Source organism: Theropithecus gelada, chromosome 4 (genome assembly GCF_003255815.1).
Source record: "Theropithecus gelada isolate Dixy chromosome 4, Tgel_1.0, whole genome shotgun sequence".
NCBI lineage: Eukaryota > Metazoa > Chordata > Mammalia > Primates > Cercopithecidae > Theropithecus > Theropithecus gelada.
This window is the reverse complement of record NC_037671.1, coordinates 45,014,773-45,028,418: the sequence shown is the minus strand read 5'-3', so window position 1 is coordinate 45,028,418 and position 13,646 is coordinate 45,014,773. Positions and strand designations below refer to the sequence as shown.

The 13,646-nt window shown below is 40.4% G+C and overlaps 1 protein-coding gene across 3 annotated transcripts in view; it reads right to left on the bottom strand.

The window, feature by feature from the left end:
• UBR2 (ubiquitin protein ligase E3 component n-recognin 2) overlaps window positions 1-13,646 on the bottom strand; it is a 132,248-nt gene that overhangs the window by 10,680 nt on the left and 107,922 nt on the right. For all 3 annotated transcript variants that reach the window (XM_025383367.1, XM_025383365.1, XM_025383366.1), the window contains exons 35-42: window positions 11,223-11,371; window positions 10,749-10,804; window positions 7,433-7,529; window positions 7,122-7,189; window positions 5,140-5,275; window positions 4,459-4,549; window positions 2,928-3,058; window positions 1,768-1,876 (exon numbers count right to left, since the gene is read on the bottom strand). In XM_025383367.1, the coding sequence (XP_025239152.1) occupies window positions 1,768-1,876; window positions 2,928-3,058; window positions 4,459-4,549; window positions 5,140-5,275; window positions 7,122-7,189; window positions 7,433-7,529; window positions 10,749-10,804; window positions 11,223-11,371 (837 nt within the window). The remainder of the gene's footprint in view (window positions 1-1,767; window positions 1,877-2,927; window positions 3,059-4,458; window positions 4,550-5,139; window positions 5,276-7,121; window positions 7,190-7,432; window positions 7,530-10,748; window positions 10,805-11,222; window positions 11,372-13,646) is intronic.

Sequence of the window (13,646 nt, the reverse complement as noted above, 5' to 3'; positions counted from 1 at the left end):
TACCTAGAAGTGGAATTGCCGGATCACAAGGTAACTTTATGTTCATCTTTTTGAGGAACTGTCATGCTGTTTTCTGTAGTGGCGCTAGCATTTTCTATATCCCATGCACGAGGATACCAGTATACCAGTTTTTCCACATCCTTGTAAACATTTGTAATTTTCTTCTTTTAAAAAAAATAATGGCCTACCTAATGGGTGTGAAGTGGTATCTTAGTGTGATTTCCCCAGTGACTACTGATGTTGAGCATCTTTTCTTTTGCTTTTTTGGTTATTTGTCTTCTTTGGAGAAACGCCTATTCAAGTCCTTTGCCTATTTTTTAATTGGGTTTTGTTGTTGTTAAGTTGTAGGAATTCTGGATATATATAGTCTGGAATTTTTCTTTTGATACAGGTCTTGATGTGTCATCCAGGCTGTAGTGGAGTGGCATGCAGCTCACTGCAGCCTCGACCTCCAGGGCTCAAATGATCCTCCCACTTCAGCCTCCTGATAGGTGCATGTCACCATGCCTGATTGATTTTTAAATTTTTTGTAGAGATGGGGTTTTGCCATGTTCCCCAGGCTGGTCTTGAACTCCTGGGCTTAAGTGATCCTCCCACTTCTGCCTCCCAAAGTGCTGGGATTACACGGGTGAGCCACTGTGCCCGGCCTATTCTGGATGTTAATCCCTCATCAGATATGTGGTTTGCAAATATTTTCCCCCATTTTGTGGACAGAATAGCAATGTATTTAATTCAGTTACTAACTTGACATGATTGTCAGGCCAATTTCTCTAGACTTCACTTTTCTCAAATATAAAGTTCAGAGTATTGGACTAGATAGCCTTAAGAGTTCTTTTGGCTTTAAAAATCTATGAAAAGCTGAGTGTGATGGCATGTGCCTGTAGTCCCAGCTACTCAGGAGGCTGCGGTGGGAGGAATGTCTCAGCCCAGGAGTTCAAGAGCAGTCTGGAAAAAATGGCAAAACCCCATCTCTTAAAAACAAACACAAAACCAAAAAAACCTATGGAAGAGAGTCCTTAACAAGTAAGTTCATGTAAGGAAATCAACATTTCTACCACTATTCCCCTTCCATGCAAATTTGTTTATGCTATTCACTAGCTTGGCAAAAAGTTGACCGAAAAGCCAGATCCTTACCTAAAAAGGCCTACTCATAGGCCGGGTGCGGTGGCTCACGCCTGTAATCCCAGCATTTTGCAAGGCTGAGGTGGGTGAATCATTTGAGGTCAGGAGTTCGAGACTAGCCTGACTAACATGGTGGTCAAAAAAACTAGCCGGGCATGGTGGTGTATGCCTGTAATTCCAGCTACTTGGGAGGCTGAGGCAGGAGAATTCCCTGAACCTGGGAAGTGGAGGTTGCAGTGAGCCAAGATCACGCCACTGCACGCCAGCCTGGGCGAAAAAGCAAGACTCTGTCTCAAAAAATTAAAAAAAAAAAAAAAAAAAAGGCCTACTCATTAGTTTGAATTATTTGTGTTGAATTCTACCAGGGTCATTATTTAAGAATTTTGCGGGGAGGGGGGAGGGATTGCATTGGGAGTTATACCTGATGTAAATGACGAGTTGATGGGTGCAGCACACCAACATGGCACAAGTATACATATGTAACAAACCTGCACGTTATGCACATGTACCCTACAACTTAAAGTATAATAATAATAAATAAATTAAAAAAAAAAAAAAAAAAAAGAATTTTGCTACATATGTGATACCTAAAGTTTGGTTCCATAGAACTATTTAATACAACGAAGAAAAATATATAAACATTACCTTTCAATCAGTGAATTCATTATCTCACTATTTTCTTGAAAAAGGCAAATGAGGTTGTTTGGTAGGGAAAGATAGTTACATAAATGTTCAAAATGGCTTGTTCCAGGAACTGCAAACGAAGAACAAGAAAAGAGTGCATATAACAACTAAGGGCATATTCCGCATGAGAGTTAAGCAATAGCAGGGCTTAAAAAAAAGATGAAAGAGTTCCAATTTGCCAGGTACGTAACTTGTAGGAAATTAACAGAATGGCACGTGGAAGGAATCCATGGAAAATGACGCAATGCATTGAGAGCAGTCAGGCGACTCCTACATCAAACTGGTCCCAATGTCCTGGTGTCTCAGCTTTATCATTTGCAAAATGGTGTGCCTGCACAATCTACTGCACAGGGTTATTGTGAACATTAAATGATAAAAATAATGTATGGGTGCTCTGGAAAAGGATCAACCAATACAGAAATACAAGCTGGTTTTACCATGAGACATGGATTTAAATACCAACTCTAATCATCACTGCAAATAATCTGGAAGATTAAATTCTTTATATGGTTCCTAAACAACTAGCTGAATGGAAATGCCAGTTGACAAACTTTCAGAGAGTAGCACTGCATGCAGGTATTCTATGGCCAGTGCCAGGCACTGTGATGATACACAGATACAGTCAAGTCCACCTTCATACTACTTTTATGGAATGAATCAAAACAGAACATGGAAAACAACTATGAAAGAGCAAATGAATTCCCACATTAAAATCAGATTTATGTGCAATTATGGGTATTCTAAATTTTAACGCCATGCATGTTTCAAGTTAAAAATCACATGAAATTGTCAGTTTTCACCTTTTCAAATCTGAGGAACCTTGTTTATAAATAATACATAACTGAACATTTTAACATCTGAAAGCAAAACTACGATCTTTATGGGAGAAGTGCTTTGCAGGTGTAAAAACATTTACATAGGAGTTTAACAGTCACTGAGATCCAAATAAATGGAGACATATGCATAAACATACATGTTATGCTATAAATGTGTGCATCACCATAGTCAATTAGCTATGCTTTGAACTTTTAGTCAATTTTCATTTTTGCAAGTGATCTTTATATTTGCCGGAGTAAAGGATTACAAACTCTCCCTACGTCTTGAAAGAAAGTATAAATTACCTTGAACGTCGGGTGGGGAAGGAACTCCATTTAAGTAATGAAAAAATAAAGCAGAACACTTCAGGAAAGGCATGACTCCAGCTCTGACGCTCCTCCACAGATGCCAGCCGGATGGTATTTCTTTCAAGGCACTAAAAAAGAAAAAAAAGATTATTGGGAAATCTACTAAGAAAAGGTCACTGTACTTATAGCACTTATAGTGTGAAAACAAACTTGACTGTCATTTGGAACTGATGGCATGTATGCTTAAAAGGAGTGAGTTAACAGGCAAGTGGGTGTGTGTTATTATAGGATGCTAGGTATAAGTGGTGACATAGTCTCCAATGCTGTTATTAAAATTTATAAAAGTAATATAGTGACATAAAGAGAAAATGTGGAAAATGAAAAGTCCAGGCTGGACTCAAACTATTGGGCTCCAGCAATCCTCCCACCTCAGCCTCCCGAGCAGCTGGGACTACAGGCACATGCCACTGCACCCAGCTCCTAGGAGCCATATTTTAAATAGATTTATAATATTTTGGAACACATCTACCACTATATCCAACTATTCCCCCTGCAAACACTTAGATTGCTTTCAATTCTTTGCTAATGTAAATAATATCACATATACATCTTTTTCTTTTTGAGACAGGGTCTCACTCTGTTGTCCAGTCTGGAGTGCAGTGGTGTGATGGTTCACTGTAGCCTTCACCTCCCCGGCTGATATGACTACCTCAACCTCCTGAGAAGATGGGACCACAGACACATGCCACCATGCCTGGCTAATTTTTGTACTTTTTTGGTAGAGACAGGGTTTTACCATGTTGGCCAGGCTGGTCTCGAACGCCTGGGCTCAAGTAATCTGCCAGCCTCATTCTCCCAAAGTGCTGGGGTTACACGGGTGAGCCACTGTGCCTGACTGGAGTTTCCATCTTTATATGCCTATATGTTTTTTTCTGTATGTTGAATTATTTTGTTAATGTAGGTTCTCAGAAATGGGATAAAATTTATTCAAAAGCAGACATTTTTATAGGTTCTTGACTTTACAGATTCTTGACATATATACTATTGAAGGCTAAGCAAACTACTGAATTGCTGTTTGTAGCAAATCATGACTCTTAACCATACATGAAATTCTAATGATTTCATTTTATTCCTGCCACTACTGAATATTACCTTAAAAATAAATTATGCCAATTTAACTTGCAGTTTTAAATTCCCATTCTGAATGAGACAACGTAAGTTTTAGAATATCAACTTTCCAAAGTACATTTGATCTGTCCTCCAGCCTGTGCCAGATCCTCTGAGCAAATGAAGGGTTCCACAGCCAAATAAATGTGGGAAGCTCTTCATATTATCACCTTTCTCCCAGATTTCCAATTATGTTAGTATATGAATAGCTCAGAAAAGCCCTGCAGATCACTCCACATCTTCTTTTAAAAACATGTCAACAGACAACAATTTCCCCTAATTAACAAACGAATTCCTTTCTCATGCTATCATCTAGCAATATTTAGGGAAATGCGTTATCATGCAGAGATAACTAGCTCACCTTCCCGTATACTGGTGAAGTGTTTTATACAAAGCAAGAACTGCTGATTCTTCTTCACAAGTGGGATTTTCTTGATCCATGCCATTCTCTTCTGAAAGATAAGGAAATACTAGTACTCTGTATTTTTCAATTAAGTGTTACCAAAAGGACTGAAGATATTAAACATGCAAATATATTCATAAACTCACATATAATATGAAATATTCTTAGAAAACATGCAAAATTTTAATCCCTCAAGTGGGAGCACAGTATTGATCTCCATCAAACCAAACAGCCAGCTGGCACGTTTTAAGTAACATCAAATTAATATAGTCTTAAAAGTGTATGAAAAACAAGAATTTTGAATGCAAAACATAATTTAATGATGAATTCATGTGGCCATTAGCAAACATGTAAGTTAAAACAAAATTGGCATTCTAAAACATAAGATTCTAAAAGATTTAATTACTATCCTACACAAATATTGCTCAATGTATGAAATTAAAACTAGAAAGATTCATATTACTAGGAAATTTTAAGAGAAAGAAATGTTTCAAAACTTTTCATATGAGGATACACAGAAAAAAATAGCCTAATTCAGGTATTATTCTCATCCAAATACCTTTTCCTCTAATACTTTTTTTTTAAACTCAGAAAACTCAAGTATTTCCTTCAAGAAGCTGACAAAAAGGCAAGAGTTACCTGTACATGAGGTAAGTAAGATCTGTATGATGTGTGCCATAGTAACCAGATGGAAAATGTGAAGGTCTCCAGTGCCAAGGCTGATCCCTGAAAAATCCTGACACTGCAACGCAGGGAACGCAAGCACCAAGCCCACCTAGGCACCAAACACAGGACATCAGACAGATCACCTTTCCTTTCACAGCTAAGCACATTTCCATCTTCTTACTTTTACTTTTATTTTGATTTATTTATTTATTTTTTTGAGACAGAGTCTCACTCTGTTGCCCAGACTGGAGTGCAGTGGCGCAACCTTGGTTCACTGCAATTTCCACCTCCTGGGTTCAAGCGATTCTCCTGCCTCAATCTCCTGAGTAGCTGGGATTACAGGTGTGCAACATCACGCCTGACTTTTTGTACTTTTAGTAGAGACGAGGTTTTGCCACGTTGGCCAGGCTGGTCTCAAACTCCTGACCTCAGGTGATCTGCCTGCCTAGGCCTCCCGAAGTGCTGGGACTATAGGCGTGAGCCACCGCACCCGGTCACATTTCCATTTTCTTACTGTGATCCCTCCTGAGTTCAGCTCCTCCCTTTAAGAAATCTTTGTTCTTAAAGAAAGGGTATGCATGTTAGAAAATCCAATAGGACTGGCTACATGAAATGCCGTAAGAGTTACAGGACTCGATGGGCACTATGATTTCATTAATCCAGTGGGTCTCCTATACATAGCTTATTGTTAACAAAAACAATATCTGAACTCTTTCCAGGGAGTAGGCAGTTGAAAAAACATGGGTTTTGGATCCATAAATATCTAGATATGAATCCTACCTCCTCCTCTTATGAGCTTTTTTACACAAATTAACATCTCTGATCAGGCCTCAGTTTCCCTACTGGTAAACTAGAGACAGTATGTTACATGTACGTGGTAGAGATGTGTGAATGTATGTAAACGCTGGCAAGTACACAAATGCTAGCTCTGTCAGCCTACTGCTGTCTGCATGGCATTCTAAGTGGTGGTGGTTTTAGTTGCAGCAATGAGAACAGTAATAGCCAGCATTTATTAGGAATATATTGCTCTAAGTGCTTTACATGGATTGAGTTCTGACACAGTCATATAAAGTAGGTACTAATCAACTTAAAGGTGCAGAATCTGAGGTCCAGAGAATAAGGGGACAGCACTTGGGGCTGCTGGATGTGGTAGTACACTCTGTATCCTGTGCAAGGGAACCCAGTTGAGGTAGGGCTGAAATTTGACTAACCACTATTTGGATAGCTGTGTGTCTTAGCACCAGGATGTACCAGCTCAGAGGACATATCTTTCCCTGAATTATAAGGGGCTCTCTGCTGCTAAGTAGTGTGACCACACTGCCAGAATTTTGAAAATGTACAAAAGCACTGTATCGGCCAGCAGCAGTGCTTCTGTTGCTGGTTTTTTTTTTTTTGATGGGGTCTTGCTCTGTTATCCAGGATACAGTGCAGTGGTGCAATCTTGGCTCACTGCAATGTCCACCTCCTGGGTTCAAGTGATTTTCCTGTCTCACCCTCCTGAGTAGCTGGGATTACAGGCGTGTGACACCGTGCCCAGCTAATTTTTTGTACTTTCTGTAGAGATAGGGTTTCACCATGTCGGCAAGGTTGCTCTCAAACTCCTGACCTCAAGTGATCTGGGGTGAGCCTTGCAAAGTGCTGGGATTACAGGCATGAGCCACCACCACCTGACCAGTTGCTGGTGTTTTTATCTCTTTACAGATTAAAAGCACAGAGAGGTTAAAATACTGACCTCAGCCACAAAGCAAAATAAGAGTCAGAGGATGTCTCGACAACAAGGTCAAATCTCTCAACTAGGTTCCTAAATATTTTCTTTTTGAGGTTTGTCATAAAAGAATTATACTCAGAAAGGGTAAGGAAATCATATAACTCCTTCCTGTCTGCCACTACACTGCTCACCAAACAAGGTAAAGTTACATAGTATGACATAGAAGTCCAAACTACAAAATACCCACCAATAAATGAAACATGTCAATATCTAATATGCATGGAAGTTCTTCATGGCTGTCATTAGGCACCAATGCTAGAGATTTAAAGAAAAATACATTAGGATATTTCATATGCCAAAATATGTTAAAATGTTTATAATCTGCTTTAAATTTATCTTCTTGTGAGATATGTGAGAATTTATAAGCTACAGCTTATATATAAGACAACCAGTACTACTAAATATTTAATTCATTATTGAAAGAAGCTGTACCATTAAAAACAAAATTTCAGAGGATGAGAAATTACCATAACATGTTATAAATGTATTAATACTCACATGCAAAAAGTTTACAAAAATGTCCTTGCACCACTGAAAGTGATGCCACTGTCCAGTGTGCTGCGGCAAATCTCGTCAATGACCTAAGACAGTCATCCTAAAATAAAGAAACCAGTACAATTAACAAAAAAACCAACAGGCAAAGCAGTTCTCTTTCAGGAATGCTAGTTCAGAGCACAGCTGGATGCACAATGAAACTGCTCTAGACGGTATGGAACTAAATCTACGACATCTCCATGACATGCCTCTAACACAGGATAAATGGAATAGGAAATGTCTAAGTGTAATGCTGAATAAACGAAATCTATCCCTTTGCCACCATGTTGCTGGTTTTCTCTGGAAAAGAAAAGAATATAGAATATATGCATCAGACCGAAAGCAAGGGACACTCCCAAGATGTGGATGCAGGCCGGGAGCAGTGGCTCACGCCTGTAATCCCAATACTTTGGGAGGCCGAGATGGGCAGGTCACCTGAGGTCAGGAGTTCGAGACCAGCCTGTCCAACATGGAGAAACCCTGTCTCTACTAAAAATAAATTAGTCAGGCATGGTGGCGGGTGCCTGTAGTCTCAGTTATTCAAGAGGTTGAGGTAGGAGAATCGCTTGAACCCTGGAGGGAGAGGTTGCAGTGAGCTGAGATCACACCACTGCACTCCAGCCTGGAAAACAGAGCAAGATTCCATCTCAAAAAACAAATAAACAAGCCAAGATGCGGATGCAGTATTTCTATGTTTATTCTAGAGAGATACTCTAAAACATGTATTTCTTATGTTTATCCTAAAGAGATACTCTAAAATGTGGATACTCTTTCTTAAAATGTAGAGTATCCTAAAGAGATACTCCGAATATTGGGGAAACTGTCCAAGAAGATGGTGGCACAAATGAGGGTGCCCACAGCTATTAGAAACTGTTATGAGGACTAAATAAGCAGTAATAAGAAAACTCTTGATTTAAAGAATACCACAGCAACAAAGCTACATGTGAGTACCAATTGAAATCAAGAATAAACATGCTAATGGAAAAAGATGGAATGTGATAAGTAGATGACTTTACTCTTCCTGCTTGTTTTTTCATTTTCCAAATTTTCTGTAATGTTTGGTTCAATAAATATTGAGGTCCTACTATATACATTAGATCCTGGTTCTGAAGATCTTCAAATAAAACCCATTCTCCCTCTCCTGCTCTCAAAGAGCTTAAAGCCCTGGGGGTAGGAAAGGAAGAAAGTCGGGAAGGAGACAGGCATCACAGATGAGAGATCTCTAATTCACAGTACAGGGCTCAGAGGGCTTTCTAAAGGAAGGGAAAGCTTGAACAGCATCTGAAAGAGTAGCAGTCTGCTTAGGGTACTCTAGGCAGAGGAAATGGAATGTGCAAAGGCGTGGGGACTAGCACTGAGGAACTGGCAGTGATTCTACAAATCTGGACCACAGGGCTGGGAACTGGCAGGAGGTGATAATGGAGAAACAGGTTAAGTTTGTAAATGTATGAAGAATACGATCAGGATTGCTTTTGAGGAGCCCCTCTGATAATGTATTAGAGAAGGGTGAGATTCGGGGTTAAAAACTGCTACAATAATCTAGGCAAGAAATGATGTGGGGCTGAACCAAACAAGTAGCAGAAGGCATGGTGAGAATTTGTCAGACTCTGCTGGCCAAGAGAATGGGAATGCCCAGGCTAAATAATGTATCTAGGCCAGGAACAGTGGGTCATGCCTGTAATCCCAGCATTTTGGGAGGCTGAGATGGGCAGATCACCTGAGATCAGGAGTTTGAGACCAGCCTGGCCAACATGGTAAAACTCCATCTCTACTAAAAATACAAAAATTAGCTGGGCGTGGTGGCGTGCACCTGTAATCCCAGCTACTCGGGAGGCTGAGACAGGAGAGTTGTTTGAACCTAGGAGGCAGAGGTTGCAGTGAGCCACGATCGTGCCATTGCACTCCAGTCTGAGTGACAGGACAAGACTCCATATCAAAAAAAACAAAAACAAAAACAAAAACAAAACACTTCAATTTTCTGGTTTCTCCTGGATGAATAGTGGTGAAATTAACTAAAAGAGGGACTATAGGAAGAAAAATTAATTTGGATTGTTGAATTTTAGGTACCTGTAGGAGATCCAGGTGAAAAAATAAAGCAGGCAGAGAAAACCTAGGCCTAAGATAAAGATCTGGGTTGGAGATACACAGGTGGGGATCATTTGGATATAACTGAAATCAGAGGCATAGATGGGGCTGATCAGGGAAGAGTATTAGATGGCAGAACTCTGGAGGTTTAAAAATGACAACTGCAGGATGGAGGAGGGAGAGGAGGCTGAGAGGCAGCAGCCACAGATGTAGAAAGAAAGCCAGGAGTGTCACAGAAATTAAGAGAAAAAATGAGTTTCAGAACGAAGAAGGAATGGAGAGAAATAAAAAGTTTCAGAACGAGCAATTAAGTAGAGGTTTCAAAGAAAAGGGCTAAAAAATGCCCACACAAAATGATAATTAGGAGATCATTTGGTGAACTTGGAAAAAGATATTTCATGGAAGTGATAAAGTGTTAGAAGTAGAGCCCAATTGCAGGAGTTGAAATATGAATGGTTAGCAAGAAAGTGGAGCTAGAATATACATTCTTCTTCTTCTTTTTTTTTTTTGTAAGATCGGATGTTGCTCTGTTGCATAGGCTAGAGTACAGGGGCACGATCATGGCTCACTGCAGCCTCGACCTCCCCAGCTCCAGCGATCTTCCCAACTCAGCCTCCTAAGTAGTTGGGACCACAGGAACATGCTATGCCACCACTCCTCGCCAATTTTAAAATTTGTGTAGAGATCAGGTCTCAATATTGCCCAGGCTGCAATATTCTTTTTTTTTGAGATGGAGCTTCACTTTTATTGCCCAGGCTGGAATGCAATGGCGCAATCTCAGCTCACTGCAACCTCCGCCTCCCAGGTTCAAGCGATTCTCCTGCCTCAGTCTCCTGAGTAGCTGGGACTACAGGCATGCACCACCACACCTGGCTAATTTTGTATTTTTAGAAGAGACTAGGTTTCTCCACGTTGGTCAGGCTGGTCTCAAACTCCCGACCTCAGGTGATCCTCCCACCTTGGCCTCCCAAAGTGCTGAGATTACAGGCACGAGCCACCGCACCTGGCCTCCTGAAGTTTATTTAAAAGATTAAACCACAGCCGTTACTTCTTTAATATCCTTACAGAAAGTGGGTTTTTACTACGAAAGAAGTGAATGTAGTAAGTAACTACTGCAGATCCGTAAGATTAAAAGAAGCAGAACCACCTAATTTCCATGCCCCCCTTTCATGAACTGAATAAACTGAGAACTTACCAGTCTGCAAGGTAAAGGACCAAACAATGGTTTATCTTCATCACTCAAAATTCTTTCTACAGATTAAAGATGGTTAAAATGGTAAATGTTATGTTATGAATATTTTAATACAATTTTTTAAAAAAGGTTAAAAAACCCCCAATTCTACAGAAAGTACAATATTGTCAAGTTTCAGAATCTGCAAAGTCATTTCACAAGAATTACATTTGGTTACAAAGTAAAAATGAACAGCACATTCCTTCAACTGACAAGAAGCTATAATCACCACCAAGAGTTCTCTTGTTGCTGTGGTTAATTTATGAACTATCAATCTAGTATTTTGTCAGTACACTACATTTCTTGCTTCTAAGTCTTTTTATTATTTCTTCACGTTGTTACCCACTTTAAACATTTCATTTAAAAAACAAGATTCTACACCTAATTCATATCAACAAATGCTTGTGATATACAGAGAAACAGCTGTCAATCCCTCACCTATGCTTTGGATGGTGTATGCACAGCTACCCCAACACATTATGGGAACACGAGGATCCTCTTCATTGGGATGAACCTTTAGTCCCACCTTGTAGGTAGCAGTTCCAAATGTCGTTAGCATTTCTTTTATGCTCTCGGAATAAGGGTTCCTGAAGTAAACATGTATAAAATTAGCTCAGAGTCATATACCAAGAAATGTCATAGAAAATGTGCACATATCAAATGGTTCAGTTTCTTAACAGCTCTTTGCTACATTGAAATTGAACCACTTCACATATATCCAGAGATAATTGTATGCAAAGTGATCAGAGATAATGCAAACTGCCCCTGCTCAAGAGGAGTTACTCTTTGATTTAGCAGGGGTGAGGCACAGGGCTGAAAACAGGGTGCTGGGCAAAAGCCTCCATACTACACAGTGAGATCCTTGACCCTGTTTCCCATCCTGAGAACAGCAGCAATGTATACCCACTGCCGCAGAGATTAGTTTTTCCAGTGAACAATCCTCAGGGGAAAGTTGTTTTTACACACTGACATTTGGGGGTCACCAAGTAAACGACTGGAGGTGTCCTGATCACCTAACTGTGAGGCTTACAAGTCAGCAAGCTCCACCTGTCCACCAGGTATCCTTATGCTTAGTTATCCAAGGACTAATAAACATTTAAGGAAAGCATCAAAGAGATAAACCAAAACAAAGAAGCGGAGAAACAGAACTCAGGGAAAACAGAGACAACATCGAAAGCAAAAAACTTTTAAGAAAATTAGGGTATCAGTTCAATAGGGGCAATAGTGAGCTAACAGATCTACCTCAAATAACAAAATCCAAGAGAAAATTATTTAAGAAACGACATAAAAAATTCTCAGAAATGAAGGACATGAATGTTCAGATTCAATAGGTTTATTGAATGCCTAGCAAAATGAATAAAAAGAGTCACATACCAAGAAATATCATAAAAAATTTCAGAACACTGAAGAGATAAAGAGAATATCTTACAATTTTCAGAAGTAACAGAGTTACAAGCCTGGGTGCAGTGGCTCATGCATGCCTAGCATTTCGGGAGGCCAAGATGGGTGAATCACTTGAGGTCAGGAGTTTGAGACCAGCCTGGCCAACATGGTGAAACCCTGTCTTTACTAAAAATACAAAAAATGAGTGGGGCATGGTGGCACGTGCCTGTAGTCCCAGCTACTTGGGAGGCTGAGGCACGAGAATTCCTTGAACCTGGGTGGCAGAGGTTGCAGTGAGCTGAGATTGTGCCACTGCACTCCATCCTGGGTGACAAGAACGATACTCTGTCTCAAAAAAGAAGAAAAAAAAAAAAAGAAGTAATAGAGTTATAAAGGAACCAGGCTTGGTGGCTCACACCTGTAATCCCAACTACTCAGGAGGCTGAGGTGGAAGGATCACCTGAGCCCAGGAGTTCAAGGCCAACCTGGACAACATAGAACTCGTCTCTAAAAAAGTTAAAAAAAAAAAAAAAAGTGGCTGGGTGCAGTGGCTGACACCTGTAATTGCAGCACTTTGGGAGGCCGAGGGGGGCGGATCATCTGAGGTCAGGAGTTTGAGACCAGTCTGGCCAGCATGGTGTGAAACCCCGTCTCTACAAAAAATACAAAAATTAGGCAGGTGGCCAGGTGCGGTGGCTCACTCCTGTAATCGCAGCACTTTGGGAGGCTGAGGTGGGTGGATCACGAGGTCAGCAGATCGAGACCATCCTGGCTAACATGGTGAAACCCTGTCTCCACTAAAAATACAAAAAATTAGCCAGGCGTGGTGGTGGGTGCCTGTAGTCCCAGCTACTACGGAGGCTGAGGCAGGAGAATGGTGTGAACCCAGGAGGCGGAGGTTGCAGTGCGCCGAGATCACGCCACTGCACTCTAACCAGGGCGACAGAGTGAGACTCTGTCTCAAAAAAAAAAAAAAAAAAAAAAAAAATTAGCCAGGTGTGGCGGCTCACGTCTGTAATCCCAGCTACTTGGGAGGCTGAGACAGGAGAATCGCTTGAACCCAGAATACAGAGGTTGCAGTGAACTGAGATTGTGCCACTGCACTCCAGCCTGGGTGACAGAGTGAGAAACTGTCTCAAAAAAAACAAAAACGAAAACAAAAATTTACAAAGGAACAGGAATTAGAATGGGATTAATTTCTCAATGGATATAGAATTTAGTAAAATAATGCCTTCAAAATCTAGATGAAAAGTTACTTCTAACCTAGAATTCTATACCCAAACTATCAATTGAGCATATGAATAAAATAAACATATTTTCAAACATGAAAATACACCATCCAGGTGTCCTTTCTTAGGAATCTGCAAAAAGAGCAAGTACTTAAGAAAGAGGAAGATACTCAATCCAGAAAATAAGAGGAGCAGGACCCAAGAGAAGTGACAGCTGTGCCCCCTCCCGCCTGCAGGAGAACAGAGGCTG